Below are 16,174 nucleotides of genomic sequence, written 5' to 3'. Positions count from 1 at the left end.
TCCTTATATCAAACCTGAACTTCTTCTGTTTAAGTTTAAACCCATTACCCCTTGTCCTATCACTGCAGTCCCTGACAAAGAGTCCCTCTCCAGCATCCTTATAGGCCCCCTTCATATACTGGAAGGCTGCTGTGAGGTCTCCACATAGCTTTCTCTTCTCCAAACTTCAAGGCAAGCCTGAAGGGAAGCATTCAGATAATGTCTGTTGGCTTTTCAGTTGATTCTCTGCAAACAACACACAACAGAGTTGCCTCACCAGAAAGAGAGATCACTTTGGTGAACCTGAAAAAGGATGAAAAATTGGGCTTAGGTAAGTGGCTTTAAAATTGTTGTTGTCATGACTGTTCCTAGAAGTCAAAACTGAATTTTTCAGGTCTGTACTTATTGTAGGACTGAGGAAAGCAGTGCAGACAGCAGCTGGATGTTAAAGATGTTTAAGGTGTCAAAGCCTGGACTTATTTGGTAGCACCTGCTTCTGATTTGTTGAGTGTTGTTAACTAAGCCCATTTCTTGTTTACTTGTTTTTTCTATATTGTAAGTGTAAGATAGTATTTTTATTGTAATTAGTTATCCTAAAAGCTGGCCTTTAAAGTTTATTTCTATGTTCAGGCACAAGATTTTGTCAATGTGGACATCTCAGACTTGTGACAGCTTGAAGGGTTTAAATGAAATAAAAAGGCATTATAAAGCCATTATGTGCTAATTGTGGAGTGTTTTTCTTACTCTTATAATATCATCAGATGGAATGCTAATTTGAGGTTTAAGGAGCCTGGAAGATGAGATATTTGCATTTCATTCTTCCTTCTACCACTGAATTTTTTCATAAACCCACATAATTTTTCCCTGTATGAGTAATGAATAATTTGGTGTCAGTACTGTGCTTTAGAGAGTCTCTGTAAAGAGTTCTTAAGGACGCTGTTCTGTCATTCAGAATAGGACTTGTGTAAATTTGAAGAGGTGGGAAAAGTCTACAAGACAATAATATTTAGTGTTTACCCTGCACAGAGTTACAGAATCACAGAATCCCAAGGGTTGGAAGGGACCTCAAAAGATCATCTAGTCCAACCCCCCTGCAAGAGCAGGGTAACCTACAGTACATCACACAGGAACTTGTCCAGGCGGGCCTTGAATATCTCCAGTGTAGGAGACTCCACAACCCCCCTGGGCAACCTGTTCCAGTGCTCTGTCACTCTTACAGTAAAGAAGTTCTTCCTGATGTTAACGTGGAACTTCCTATGTTCCAGTTTACACCCATTGCCCCTTGTCCTATCACTGGATATCACTGAAAAAAGCCTAGCTCCATCATCCTGACACCTACCCTTTACATATTTGTAAACATTGATGAGGTCACCCCTCAGTCTCCTCTTTTGCAAGCTAAAGAGACCCAGCTCCCTCAGCCTCTCCTCATAAGGGAGATGTTCCACTCCCTTAATCATCTTTGTGGCTCTGCGCTGGACTCCTTCAAGCAATTCCCTGTCCTTCTTGAACAGAGGGGCCCAGAACTGGACGCAATATTCCAGATGCGGCCTCACCAAGGCTGAGTAGAGGGGGAGGAGACCAAAAAGGAAAGAAAAGGCACTATTTCTTCTCTTTCTTCCCCATGCAACCTGTGGTACTTTGCTATTTTAGCTAGAATAGAGAAGACCTGATACCTTCCATTTTCATTTTTTCATCTTGAACATTCTTTCCAGGTTTACCTCACAGAATTAGCCCAAGTAGATGAAAAGTCTAAAAAGTAAACAGGGACTTGAAAAACTCCGTAGGGTCAGACATTTAGGTGAAGCATCTGACAACAAAGAAACCCAGAAATTTTTAAGTAAGAGAAAATACATTCATCTGGTCAGCGAATGTGCATTTAATGTCACGTGTTTGTGCATGTGTTTCTCTTGCCACAGTTGTCTTCTGTAACCTTTTTCTGGGAAGCCAGCTAGACAAAATCTGTATTGCTTGCTCAAAAACAGAGAATGCATTAAAAATGCATCAAAAGAGCTTTACCTCTTATTTGCACATAGACTTCTCTGAGGTGTATAGTTTTCTTGGATTTTTCAATTATTAGATTGACTATGGTTTTATACATTCTGTAATCATAGAATCATAGAATACAGACGTGTTAAGTTACACTGTGGTAACTAATATTTTTGCCTGCTTTGGACTTTTTTTAATAGGCTTTCAAATAGTCGGTGGAGAGAAGACAGGGAAACTTGATCTGGGAATTTTTATTCATTCAATTATTCCCGGAGGGCCAGCTGATTTGGAAGGATCTCTAAAGCCAGGTGAATAGTGTAAATAAGACTAGATGTATACATGTAAGGAAAGACCAAACACATATGCAATATCATTTCTGTCTCTGGCTTCAGGCATTCCATTACCTTCTGGATAATTTCTGAAAACTGCTGATACTTCTTTGTTAAAGTATACAAACACAAAAATAATATGAATCAAAGTAAAAATTATAAAGCTTGAAGTAGTAGAAAATTAAAATTACATGCAAATATAAGGGGTTTATTTGCCACTGTCTCTCTATAGCTGCTTTGTAATTTAATTTTTTTTTAAACTCCAAATGCATACTTTGAATTTGGAAAAAGTGAAAGTAACCATATAGCTGGGGGTGGGGGGGTGTATTTCATATCTGGTTTATTTGGTTTGGGGTTTGTTTGGGGTTTTTTTTCCTTGTGCCTTGAACTGAGCTGCATATTGCTTTTTTCACTTGATTTTTGCTTTTGTGTCCATTTTTTTTTACAGCAGAACAGAACATAGAAACAATAATATGGAAAAGTTTGGCAGGTTTAAAAGAGGAAATACTCATAACCAGTTCTTGTGGTTTGTTTTGGGTTTTGTTAGTTTTTAGAGGGGGCTTTGGGGATTGGTCTGGTTTTGTTTTAATGATTAGGGGTCCTTATTCCAGCATCACTTGAATGTTAATAATTTTTAATCCATGCATTGTGTAAAGATTTTCAGACCTGTACTCTACATTCTCATTGATGGATAAAAATGCAGATGTTAGTTTGTATCTAAACAAACCCTTTTGTGCAGGATACCGACTAATATCCGTAAATAGCACAAGTTTAGAAGGCGTCAGCCACCATGCAGCATTAGAAATTTTGGAGAATGCACCTGAAGATGTGATACTTGTAATCTCTCAGCCCAAGGACAAGCTTTCCAAAGGTATATGGAACTTCAGTTACTTCTGTAAGCAACTCCACTAGTATATGCTTGATATTCTGTTCTGAGGCTGAATGAAGAAGTGTGTAAAACTTTTACCTGGTTGTAAGCTGAGAAACTTGTGTCATGCTGCAGCTAAGAAGGTTACCACCTATTGATGACTCTGTTTTCTCCTGGTTTTCAGCATCATGTAATGCTGCACACATCAGTAATGGAACGAGGTGTTATTTGGGGAGGCCGTCATCGGTGCAGGACAATGAGGCAGAATCCTCTTCAGAAGAGCACAACCAGTCTCGTGGTCACCAGAGACCTGTTTCAGGGAGTTTGTCTGGCTTCTCGGGTGGCAAGCGGGATGGAAGTGTGAGCTCCCAGGATTCCAGAACTGAGAGTGCCAGCCTGTCTCAGAGCCAGACAGCCGGCTTCTTTGGCAAACGTGCAAGTGGTAGAGCCCAGCAGGATCCTCAGCATTACAGTGATTCCCAGTCTGGGCTTTCTAAAATGAACGAGAAGAGAAGATCCTCGTCAGACAGTACACGAGCAAAAAATAAAAGGCCTGGGGTAGTGGAACCTGTGGAATATTCTGACCGAGGGGATTCTGACATGGATGAAGCAACTTATTCCAGCAGTCAGGAGCAACAACCAGCTAAAAAGGCATAGTGTATTTCATATTAATATTTCCAATCAGTATAATAGTGGTAGTGAAATATCTGGTTGTGGGTGTAAATAAGAGGAAAAGATGTGGGGAAGGACAGCCTAGCCTGAAAGTTATCCTTCTTATGGGAAATACTAACAGATAGTTTCTAAAAGTTTGGTGATTTTGTTAAAAAGAATTTGTTCCAAAAAAAAAATAACTTGAAATAACTTCCCATCTTTCCAATGTCAGGAGGTGGCCATGTCTTACCAGAGGCAGGTTGTACCTTGGGGTGAATGTTGATTCTGTAGAAAACCTCCTTTCAGTTCTGTGTTATTTGTCCAATATGTGCATAGTCTAGTGACCACCCCTAGAGGTAAATTTATTCACCTGACAGATGATTTTAAGCTAAGTTTTTCCTAGATTAAAGTAGTAATGATGTGACTGGAATGGGTAGCAACAGAATTCATTGTCTTTTGGGATTGATCTAATCTGTGGAAAACTGCTTTTGCATAGTGAAGTTCAGCAGTGAACCATGCTCTCTGAACAGAGACAACTTGCTGTTTCACCCTTCCAAAAGAACACAACAGCAAGTACTACAAATTGATTCCTAACTTGCAGTGATTCCTTTTTTCAGCTGCTGGAGGTTATTCAGTCAAGTTGTGGCAGCTCCTGCAAATTAATCCAACACTCTTAAGCTGCTGCTGTAATACTAAAGAGCTGCAGTTTTTGTGTTCTGTGACCAACTTACTTTTGACAATAAAGACTCAGAGGCTGAAGGCCAAGCGCATTTCTTTGCTAAACTTGTTCAATAGCAGCAATGGAAGAGTTAAAGCAATGAACCTTATGAGCCTTACTGAATGGTACTTTGCCATGTGGACTTCTTTTGGCTGCATCTGACTCAAAAACACACCCTTTGGGGTCTTAACTATAAACTTCTGTTCTAATGGCAAATCATTCTCTCTTTTTGTTTTGTTTGTGGTTTTGTTTGGTTTTGTTTTTTTTGTTGTTGTTGTTGTTTTGTTTTTGTTTTATTTTTTTAATAAAGGAATCTTCTTCAGCGAATACAGCAAACAAAATGAATTCTAAAAAGGTTACTGCAACACTTCTTAAACCTGGAGATATCTTTGAGGTTGAACTAGCCAAAAAAGATAACGGCTTGGGAATAAGTGTCACGGTACTGTTTGACAAGGTTTTTAGATGTTTTCTCTTTTTCTCTACTCCCAGCAACCCATTAAATTGATATATTACAAGGAAGCATATTTTCTGGAGTCACTGTTAAGTACATAGTTTCACTGGTGTGTGATTAATCTTACCAAAGCTGAAAAGTAAATACTATTTTATATCCCTTTTCTTGTCATCTGCCCTTTTAAGTAACTCGTTTGTTGTTTTATGGTGAAGCCCCAAAGTCCTAATAGAATCTTATCACAGATGCTGCTCTCTGAGTACAAAAAGCAAGGTGGTCTTTGTCCCTTGCTACCTAATAATGTGGCAGATTTACAATGGAGAGAAATAACATCTTCCCTGACTGGCATCACAGGCTGTCGAGGCAGTAGTGTGACTTATATGAGTATCTATGCACATCCACACATATACCATGTTCAGGGTTCTCCCTCTGCTGGATAAAAAGCAGAAAGCAAAATACTTAAATTCAAGTAAGACCTGGCTGCCACTGCTTTCTTGCAAAATGAAACAAAAATATTTTTTTAATGCACTCATTTCTCCTCAGGCTATAAAATTTTGAAGGGAGTTTATGTTTAGTGCTCAATACAGTGCAGAGTGGCACTTCAGAGAAGAAAACAATAATTTATAACTGAGATGCACACATTTTTCACTGCTCCTGTTCTTGTGTTCAAACATATATTTTGGTACTTTAATGTAGAGATATCTCTGGTCGATTGATCACCAAACTACACAGTAATTTTAAAAAGGAAAAATTACTTAAATTATAACAGTAAAAAGCAGTTACCAGCTCAAAACTGATGGCTTTCACTGGCTGTTTATAAGTTGGCCTTTTCCTACATGTGGCCATAAGCCTAGACATGTAGGTGGAGTGCCAATTCACAAGCCTAGCACTGTTTTCATATATATGGCTAGTATTGTAAAAGGAGCAACATGAAACTTTATTATTTTAGCATCCCAGACTATCCAAAGTCATATTGCTTTGTCAAGCTTGTAACTTGAGACAGCTGGAAGAACAAAGTTCAGCAGGAGTTGGTTATAGAATAGCATCCAGCCTAGTGTATGCGTGCATTGGCTTTGTACGTTAGAAGATGCCAACCAGTGCAAAGATTTCCCTTAAAGGATGACTGAAGGTCGGAAGGGACCTCTAAAGATCATCTAGTCCACACTTCTGCCCCTTCAGAGAGCAGAAAGGCGAAGGCCCTCCAAAAAATGCCATTTGAGCTTCAGCAGATTTTTTCAGCTTAGTCCTTCAAACTTTTATGAGCTGAGAGAAGGCAGCACTCCTTAGTTTCCTATTACATGAGTTTGGAGTAGAGCCCTGCATGGGTATGCATCTTCTGCTTTAGCATACTGTGTTCTCACACATACCTGAGCTTCAATATGCATGCAAGCATGTGAAACCTGGCATAATGCAGACATGCTTCTGCTGAAGAATATTTATTTGTTGTAGGTGCATTTGTGTTGTGATGCATCATGTTTTTACAATCTTCCCACCCCAACTGAATTCATGATAAATTGCATGACTGCAAAAAACATGCTTTGGGTTGTTTTGGTTTTAAAGGTTTGGCTGTTCTTCTTACATGCCAGTAGCCCTACTGCTTCCTGAGTACAGTTTTCCTTGTGTGACACTGTGTCTGATTAGTAAGTATTTTAACTGCAAGAAGACTAACACCTTGTTTTTGCTTTCCCTTTAGGGAGGTGTAAATACTAGCATAAGGCACGGTGGTATTTATGTGAAAGCGGTTATTCCCCAGGGAGCAGCTGAAGCAGATGGCAGAATAGAAAAAGGTAGTATTTCAGTTCTTTCAGTTGGAACTCTTAATGTGGAAAAAGAGCAGATAACTGTCTGTGATGGACTTGACCATACACTGTAGCCTAGAAGCTATATTTGCCTTCTTTCATGGTACCTTTTTAACTGGGAATAACAGCTGTTTTTCTAAGCTATTGCATTTGCAGTTGTCATTTTAAATATTGCCTTTATTAAGTGCAGAACAACTGCAGAACCAACAGAAAACTGCTGAGACTCTGGAAGGGAAAAGTAGGAAGTAGGCTGTAATAGAGGGGAAAAAAAAGTACAAAAATCCTCCTGCAGCCTGTGTTAATGGAGAACATTTCTCTGTTCTAGCCATGGGGAGAGAGGGCTTTTTATTACTTGTGGCCTTCTTGAATGACATGCTGGGCAACTCAATGCAAAAAATTGATGTAATTGTTATGGCTTTTCTTGTTTGAAAGCTAGGCCACATTCATTATTGAAGTAAGAATTCCCACTGTAGACTTAAAATTTGCTTTTAATAAAGAGTCTGAGCTTTGTGGCAGACGATCATTCTGATGGTTAACACTAGCTTTGATGTGCGGTTATCCCACAGAATCACAGAATTACGTAGGTTGGAAAAAGCCTTTAATATCACTGAGATATTAAAGTATATTCACTGTTCAACCATATAGTTTAGTCCCAAAGTTCTCTTCTTGACTTGGCATGTGGAGGGGAAGGAGAATTTCCTTCAACAACAGTCCTTGTTAGCTGAGACTTGAAGGTTTCTGTGCATCAATAGGTTTTACAGATGATGTTCTGCCTGCTTTTTCTTAAATTATCAGTCAATCATTTGTAGGTGACCGTGTGCTCTCCGTCAATGGGATTAGTTTGGAAGGTGCTACCCATAAGCAAGCTGTTGAAACGCTGAGGAACACCGGGCAGGTAAGTGGCTGCTGGTTCTACTCCTGTGTACAGTAAACCACATCTTCACTCATGGAGAGAAGTAAAAGATCCTGAAAAAGACTGGAATTCTCCTCAGTGTCCTGGTTGCTTTAGGTGTGTTTTCTTAGACTCCTTGGCTGCCTGGGCCTTGAGTCTTGCTGCCCACCCTAGTGAAATTCTGGCTCTGTTCGGGTCAGATTTCTACATGGAATTGGATTTTCCTTCTCCCTGGGCTTCATAGGAAGGAAGCCCACCTGCATGGGTTGGAAAGCAGCTGTAGCAGCATGTTACAGACAGGTCCCAAATCTATCTGAGGAGATTTGGGAACCACTGAGGAGACAAGGGCCTCCACATATTCAGCAGTGTTTGCATGCTGTGTTGGTAGCTTTATTTGAGTCTTGGGCTTTTTGGATAGCACTTGGTTATGTCAGTGGTACCTCCTCATTTAATAGTGTTACTTATGTCAGCTGCTTCATATGTGGAGGTACATGCACACCTGGAAATAGCCAGTGAATATACACATTCAGAGCTGCTAAAGACTGCTATTTGTGCTCACTTCATAAAATGCTCGCATTGTAAAACTCTATTCCCTTACTGCATGTGAAAATGACACTTTCTTTGATGCTTCTTAACCAACTCACAGCCTTATTGGAAGAAAACCCTCTGCTGGCAGATATCTTGCCAAGTCCACTAGTGTCTTTTGAAGACTGTCACAGCCCTTAAAATAAGGAACAAATGGAAGATGTATGGGGAGAGAAGTGTCTATAAAGTTTGCTCCTGTAAAACTTAGGGCCCTGACAGGTTAGAAAGAAACACATACTCTAGACTGTGCTATCTGCATGACTGTTGCTAGTTGAGAATGTTTCATCTCTTTAGGTGGTGCATCTGCTGTTGGAAAAAGGTCAGCTTTCAGTGGCCAAGGTTCATGCTCCAGTAACACCACAATGCACACCTCCAAATCAGGTGGGGCAATGTGAACCACAGGAGAAGCCAGCGACAAAAACTACAAATGCCAAAGAATACAGCTTTGTCACTGCAGGTCAGGTTGCATAGGACAGTTGTTTGAACTTTCAAAGCATCCTTTGGTTTTTGGAATATTTCTCTTCAGATCTTCTGTAGAATAGAAAGATAGACAAGGAGAAAGAGCTGGTAGGAATCTATACCAAGCTCCTGCACATAATGCAGTCTCTTCCTTTTTTGTGCTGTACCATTTGCTTTTAAAATTTCCTTTCACATTTGGGTAATTGTATTTAGTTACTGTTAACTGCTCTCTCACAGTTAATTGTTTTTTCCCAATTTCACCAGTCTTGCAGGACAGGGCTATGGCAGAGTTGGAATGAAAGGCATGCTGCTAAGGAGTGCCAAGGAGAGGTTAAATACTTGTATATAAATGAGAGATTCTGTAGGTCCTGCCATGCCTGTCTAGGTGAGAGAAAGTATCAAGAGCTAGATGAAGAGAGACAAGGGATTTGTTTAGCTGACTAGAGTTTGGCATATTTCAGCACCTCTTGCTGGAGACCTGTGAAAGTAAAGGGAAGCCTACCCAGATGGGGAAACCACTGCAGATACCTTTTGGTCTTCCTGCATGGGATTTATCCTGTCTGCCAGGAGCTCTGGTTGCTGCTCTTAGTAATGTCTGACCAGTGGCTGGGAAGGCTGTTTCACTCTGCTTTAACAGGCTCCTTAGTGGACTTCCTGGGGAACAGTATTTTGGAGACACCCTGGCTTTCTGTATAGTGTGGATGCTGTCAGGACAAGCCAGCAGTCATGATCAGCTTTTTGTTCTCTTTAACTTGGAGGGATCTTCTAGATAATTCTTGTGTTCAGTAAAGTGGAAGAACCCTGTGAGGAGAAGAGTGTGCATCCTCATGTCTGGAGTAAGAATGACAGGCACTTTTTATATGGCCAGTGTGCTGTCAGAAATAATAAGTTAATGTTTCTTTTGCAGAGAACACATTTGAGGTAAAGCTGTTGAAGAACAGTTCAGGCCTTGGGTTCAGTTTCTGCCGTGAAGATAACCTTACCCCAGAGCAACTGGGCTCAACTATTGTGAGGGTGAAAAAGCTCTTCCCTGGGCAGCCCGCAGCAGAAAGTGGGCAAATAGAAATTGGGGACGTCATTCTCAAAGTGAATGGGGCATCCCTAAAGGGTTTATCCCAGCAGGTATTGTACCTTAGTAGTGAAACTTATGCTGTGATAGTCTTGCAAGTCTTGGAGGTGTGCATATAATAACAAATCCCATTGTGGCCATAGGAAGTCATCTCTGCTCTGAGAGGAACATCCCCAGAAGTCTCTCTTCTCCTTTGTCGACCACCATCTGGTATACTACCAGACATCGATCCTTCTTTATTGGTAAGGTGTATGGCATACAATGTTTATGGGGGGGTTTAATGGCTATTTGTAAGGTCTGGTGGGTGGGTTAGTTAAATGGATAAAGATGGGGAAGGTGCTCACAGAAACATGGTCCTTAAAGTAAATCCCTGAGGCGTGTACTAAGCATTTTGTGGAAATGTGAAAAGAATGCAGGACTTTACTATTTAATTCCCATCCCCCACCCCACCCCTCCATTTTGTGGCTTGAAACACTGGAAATTGGCTTAATGCACTGATTTTGTGTCAAGGGTTTCTTTGCAGCCCAGTGATTTGAAGTTGATCTCAAATAGAAATTCAATCTTTCAGTAGCCTATGTTAAGAATATTCTGTGAAACACCGATTTGTCTGATTCTGATGCATGTAAATCCAGGGGAGAATAAAATATTTACTTACCGGAAATTAGAGGTGTCCCAAATAATATTTTAAAAATGCTCCAATAACTAAATTGAAAGAACAGAAGGCCACTTTCAGATACTTGGAAGACATGGAAATTAAATGTGTTTCAGCAAAAGAGAATGTAGCAGGTAATTTGCCTGAAAAGTAGGCTTTCCATAATACAGGGAAGTGTAAAACTAAGGGAGACAAATCTTCACTTTGAGCTATTTTAGTATTATTTTCAAACAATCAAAACCATTCAAGTCTGACAAACTTAAATGTACAAATGCAAATCTAAGTGAAGTTAAAATAGAAGATAAACAACTGAACAAACTAGTAATACAAATAATTAGTCCTGTAACTAAACTGTTTGTAGTATGGAATAACTTTAATAAGACAGTGCATCTATTAAAAGAAGAGGAAAAAATAAGTGGAAATTTTTGTTTATAACATTATCAGATTGGTGTGTTCATGAACACAAGAATTTGGCCATAAAACCATAAAAAAAAACTTTTAAACTTCGTGTGTCTGTTAGCTGGCATCATTATTGGGAACCTGTGATTATTAGCAAAACTGTTCTTCATCCTCATGGGAGTCAATAACTTGGCTGAACAGTCTCCATTGGATATAAATTACCATAGGTTTTGTAGTCTATTATGTAGCTTTTTGCTACATCTTTCTAAGATTCCACATTTCCCTCCTGTGTGAGAATTTTTTGACTTCAGTTGTCTTTTAAGCATCAGCAGTATATTCTAGTTGTAAGGGATTTCATGGTAATTGCTTATATGACTGCTGGGCATGGCTTAAAGGCATCTTGTCAGTAGGCTCTCCAGTACTAAAGCCAAGAGAATATTTGTTTTCCTTAGATGAATTTGCAGTTCTGTAGCAGTATATGTTGCAAGGGTTTACAAGCTTTATCTTGGCCAAGTTGTGTTGAACTTGGTGAAACTGTGCTATGATATGTTTATACAGTTTGGGCAAAATCTGAATGAAAGAAGCCACTGACTATTTGGCAATTTTATGCAGTCTTTGCAACTTCTTTTGTCATCAGAACTGGAATTTCATGAACTATATGTCCTTGCTCTCTTTAGACTCCCATCCATTCACCCCAACAAGTATTTCCTGATGTCAGCAGAGAAGTTGCTGGTCCATCAAATGGAGAACAAGGTGACAGCTCAGATGAAAATGAAACTACTGATCTGAGCAAGAAAGGGCTAAAATCTTCCTCTAGAAGAGACAGCTACAGTGACAGCAGCAGGAGTGGTGATGAGGAGGTGAAAGACTCACCAGCACAAGTGGGCCCTGGCTGGAGTTCTGCGCTATACCAAGCTTCAGATGAAGCCATGACACAAGCACATAGTCAGTATGAGGCACAAGGTGGTCAGGAGGAGGCTGTTCGCACCATCTCATACCCTGATCCAGAGGCTCCTAGGAAGTCAGAGCCTGAGAACAGGTATACTGTTTAAAATGATACTTGTAATATTGAAGAAGGTGCTTATAGAAATATGTTATTGGACTTTTATGTTTTGCTTTTTAAATCTGCATGAAGTCAGTATTAGTCCATATATTCATTTATGGTTGACAGCCACATTGTACAAGCTGATCCTTGGGTTTTTTGCTTGTTTTGTCTGTAGTGATTTGCCACTGGATTTGCCACTGATCCCAATCTGTAGAACTGTTGCTGATGTTACCACATCCATTTTAATAAATGACTGTTACGGTACTACTGCTTCTGAGCTGACTCCGCATCTGGGAGAAGTGGATTCATTACTCAGCCAGCTGGAAAAAAACGCTGAAGAATATGAGCCGGTAACTTACTATTTCTGTCTTTCAGTGGCATAAATGTACGTAATGCTGTGGCCAACTGAAAGTTGTTTTAGCCTTGGCATCAGAAGTGAGTGAATAACAGGCATATTGATTTACAAATAGGATAGTTGTAGGCACATTCATGTGCCATTTGTAACCAGTGCAGCTGCTCATACAAATGTCCACAAATGTTTTCTGTCTGGACTCCTGAGGACTGGATATATTTCCCTATGTGAAATTGTAGGCATCCATACGTACATAGGTAGATGTGTATATGCCTATTTCAGGTGACATTTCAGCCTGGAAAACTTAGCATAAAATATGGAACCACACCTGATCCATGTACTCAGAAAAAGCTTAAATGGCAGATATCTTGCTTCTGCCCTGTTAGTTTTTTGTGTGGCTGTTCAGAAATCGTAAGATAAACTGGGGCACTGGGGATATCATGAGACTGTTCTTTACAGCATTTATATCTACGAATCTCAAAGTATTTCTGCTCTGCTTCAAAAAGCAGCATATTTTTGAGACTCCTGAAACAGCTTCTTGCCACCCCAGAAATGTCTTGTGTATCAGAAGGAACTTCTGCTTCCATATGCTCACATACTCTATTCACAGATGGAAAAAAATCAAAGTTGAGCCTTGATACGTCTCAATTGTGAGGGTCTTTCAGGTTACAAAGCTGCTTTAGCTCATACTCCATTTTGACAGGAAACTCCTTTTCTTAGTCCCTTTTTCAGAAGGTTTTCTCAAACCTTCCTGGTGCTCTATGAGTTTCTATGCAAATGAGGCAGATCTATGTCTTTCAAATCAAAATTAATGGAAATTAAAACAGGAAAAACATGCCCATGTGTTCAGTTCCAAGATAAGCTATGGTACTGTATCTCACTGTAGAAAAATACATGCACCTGTTTTCTTCAGTTCAGCAATTCATAGAATCATAGAATACTTAGGGTTGGAAAGGACCTTAAGATCACCTAGTTCCAACCCCCCCGCCATGGGCAGGGACACCTCACACTAAACCATGCCACACAAGGCTCTGTCCAGCCTGGCCTTGAACACCGCCAGGGATGAAGCATTCGCAACTTCTCTGGGCAACCCATTCCAGTGCCTCACCACCCTCACAGTAAAGAACTTCCTCCTTATATCTAATCTAAACTTCCCCTGTTTTAACAGTTTTAACCGATTACCCCTTGTCTTATCCTTACAGTCCCTAACGAAGAGTCCCTCCCCAGCATCCTTTTAAGCCCCCTTTGGGTACTGGAAGGCTGCTTTGAGGTCTCCACGCAGCCTTCTCTTCTCCAGGCTGAACAGCCCCAACTTTCTCAGCCTATCTTCATACGGAAGGTGCTCCAGCCCCCTGATCATCCTTGTGGCCCTCCTCTGGACTTGTTCCAGCAGTTTCATGTCCTTTTTATGTTGAGGACAGGAGAACTGCATACAATACTCCAACAATGGTTGGCTTTCTGGGCTGTGAGCGCACACTGAAGCCGGCTCATGTTCAGTTTTTCATTGACCAACACCCCCAAGTCCTTCTCCGCAGGGCTGCTCTGAATCTCTTCTCTGCCCAACCTGTAGCTGTGCCTGGGATCAGTCTGACCCAGGTGTAGGACCTTGCATTTGTCATGGTTAAACTTCATAAGATTGGCATCAGCCCACCTCACAAACATGTCAAGGTCCCTCTGGATGGCATCCCTTCCCTCCAGCATATCAACCGAACCACACAGCTTGGTGTCATCGGCAAACTTGCTGACGATGCAGTCAATCCCACTGTCCATGTCAGCAACAAAGATGCTGAACAAGACCAGTCCCAACACCGATACCTGAGGGACAGCACTCATTACTGGTCTCCAGCTGGACATTGAGCCATTGACCACAACTCTTTGCATGCAGCCAGTTCTTTATCCACCTAGTGGTCCACCTATCAAATTGGTGTCTCTTCAATTTAGAGACAAGGATGTCATGCAGGACAGTGTTGAACACTTTGCACAAGTCCAGGTAGATGACATCAACTGCTCTGCCCCTGTCCATCAGTTCCGTATCCCCATCATAGAAGGCCACCAAATTGGTCAGGCAGGATTTCCCCTTAGTGAAGCCATGCTGGCTGTCACCAAGCACCTTGTTGTTTTTCATATGGCTTAGCATGCCTTCCAGGAGAATGTGCTCCAAGATTTTGCCAGGCACAGAGGTGAGACTCTTCCTGATTGATGTGATTTCATAATATGAATTCCTGATGTGATGTCTTATTTGAAAAACACAGCGCCATTTTTATATATGGCAGCTAGTTGAGGGTAAAATAAGGTGTTGGTTTTGGTGAGTGCCTTCACTACTTTTAGATTATAGAACTTTGGCCCAGGGTTAGCTCCATGCAAAACAGTAGTCCATCTGAATTCATTAGAAGCAGGTAAGCTGAGCTTGCTAAGACATATATTGTTACGGTCCAGGCTTGTGTTCCACTTAAACCAATAGGTAGAACCATTTTCTATTTCTAATTGTCTTAAATTCACTAAAGTGTTCAAATTGCTTCTGTTTATCTGTTTAAAGTGCTTTTTTCTTCTCCTAGGAAGTAGAGCTTCGAGTCACTATGACAAAGTCGGAAAAGGGCAGTCTGGGTTTTACGGTGACCAAAGGTAGTGATAATGTTGGCTGCTATATTCATGACATTGTTCAGGATCCTGCCAAAAGTGATGGGAGACTACGACCTGGAGACCGACTGATAAAAGTGAGATGATTAATGTTTTCAGATACAGGGGTTACATGAAAAGGACAACTTTGAGTCAAATGGGGTTAAGAAACAAAGGCATGTTCTGAGAGGCTTAATTTGATAGCACTTAGACAAAAGAAATACAAGTATAACAGAGTGACAAGATTGCTGAAGGGAGTTTATGGTATGTCCCACAGCTAGGCATCTGTGCAACTACTGTTCATGACAGCAAAAAATGGTTTAAAGAGAAAAACAATCATTGATTAAATAAGATGGTTGCCCAGATATGCGGAGGAGTTGTTGGCTAAATACATCTATGGCTAGCATATTGTTCAGAAATAAAATTTAAGAGACTTGCTGTAGAAAGGTTTACTGGATACGTGTCATGTAGTACAGATGTTCATCATAGAATCATGCAATAGTTTGGGTTGGAAGGGACTTTTAAAGGTCATCTAGTCCAACCTCCCTGCAGTTAGCAGGGATATCTTCAACTAGATCAGGCTGCTTAGTGCTTTATCGAACCTGACCTTGAATGTTTCCAGAGATGGGGCATCTGCCAGCTCTCAGATCAACCTCTTCCAGTGTTGCACCACCCTCATAATAAAAAACTTCTTTATATCTAATCTGAATCTACCCTATGCTAACTGTGTTACTCAGAACCTAACATGGATATCTGTGTTGCTTTTATTTTCCCAGGTTAATGACATTGATGTCACTAGCATGAGTCACACCGATGCAGTAAACTTTCTCCGTACTGCCCCAAAGACTGTCAGATTAGTGCTAGGGCGTGTTTTGGAGCTACCGAAGATGCCAGTGCTGCCTCATTTACTGCCTGATATCACACTAATGTGCCATAAGGAGGAGCTAGGTAACACAGTAGTATACTGGTTTTTGCTCTAAAGCAATTTTTTTCCATTCAGTTACAAAGAATAAACCTGATTTCCTCCTCTCCCCCTTGTTTCTTGCAAAGGTTTGTTGTTATCAGGAGGTCATGACAGCCTTTATCAAGTTGTGTATATCAGCGAGATTCTCCCCAGATCGGTTGCTGCCAGAGAGGAGAGTCTCCGTGCACTAGATATTATCCATTATATTAATGGAGTAAGCACACAGGGGATGACTCTGAAAGAAGCCAAAAGAATGCTGGAAACATACCTTCCAAAAGTGGTGCTTAAAGTGACCAGGTATGTTTTGGAAGCAAATGCATCCCTGTACTGTTTAATTTGATTGCAGGATTTTATGAGTATATG

The 16,174-nt window shown here is 40.6% G+C and overlaps 1 protein-coding gene across 6 annotated transcripts in view; it reads left to right on the top strand.

Moving 5' to 3' along the window:
• The window catches only part of PTPN13 (protein tyrosine phosphatase non-receptor type 13), a 123,955-nt gene that overhangs the window by 94,572 nt on the left and 13,209 nt on the right, over positions 1–16,174 (top strand). For 4 of the 6 annotated variants that reach the window (XM_065689035.1, XM_065689006.1, XM_065689015.1 and 1 more), the window contains 15 exons: positions 218–310; positions 2,166–2,273; positions 3,034–3,165; positions 3,347–3,813; positions 4,842–4,985; positions 6,673–6,766; positions 7,588–7,673; positions 8,550–8,712; positions 9,622–9,836; positions 9,927–10,025; positions 11,512–11,873; positions 12,055–12,229; positions 14,787–14,945; positions 15,624–15,795; positions 15,898–16,108. In XM_065689035.1, the coding sequence (XP_065545107.1) occupies positions 218–310; positions 2,166–2,273; positions 3,034–3,165; positions 3,347–3,813; positions 4,842–4,985; positions 6,673–6,766; positions 7,588–7,673; positions 8,550–8,712; positions 9,622–9,836; positions 9,927–10,025; positions 11,512–11,873; positions 12,055–12,229; positions 14,787–14,945; positions 15,624–15,795; positions 15,898–16,108 (2,680 nt within the window). The remainder of the gene's footprint in view (positions 1–217; positions 311–2,165; positions 2,274–3,033; positions 3,166–3,346; positions 3,814–4,841; positions 4,986–6,672; positions 6,767–7,587; positions 7,674–8,549; positions 8,713–9,621; positions 9,837–9,926; positions 10,026–11,511; positions 11,874–12,054; positions 12,230–14,786; positions 14,946–15,623; positions 15,796–15,897; positions 16,109–16,174) is intronic. The other 2 variants (XM_065689048.1, XM_065689040.1) reach the window with 2 other exon arrangements.

This window comes from Lathamus discolor, chromosome 1 (genome assembly GCF_037157495.1).
Source record: "Lathamus discolor isolate bLatDis1 chromosome 1, bLatDis1.hap1, whole genome shotgun sequence".
Classification (NCBI taxonomy): Eukaryota; Metazoa; Chordata; class Aves; order Psittaciformes; family Psittacidae; genus Lathamus; species Lathamus discolor.
Note: the sequence above shows the minus strand (reverse complement) of the source record. Positions and strands in the feature narration are given on the sequence as shown.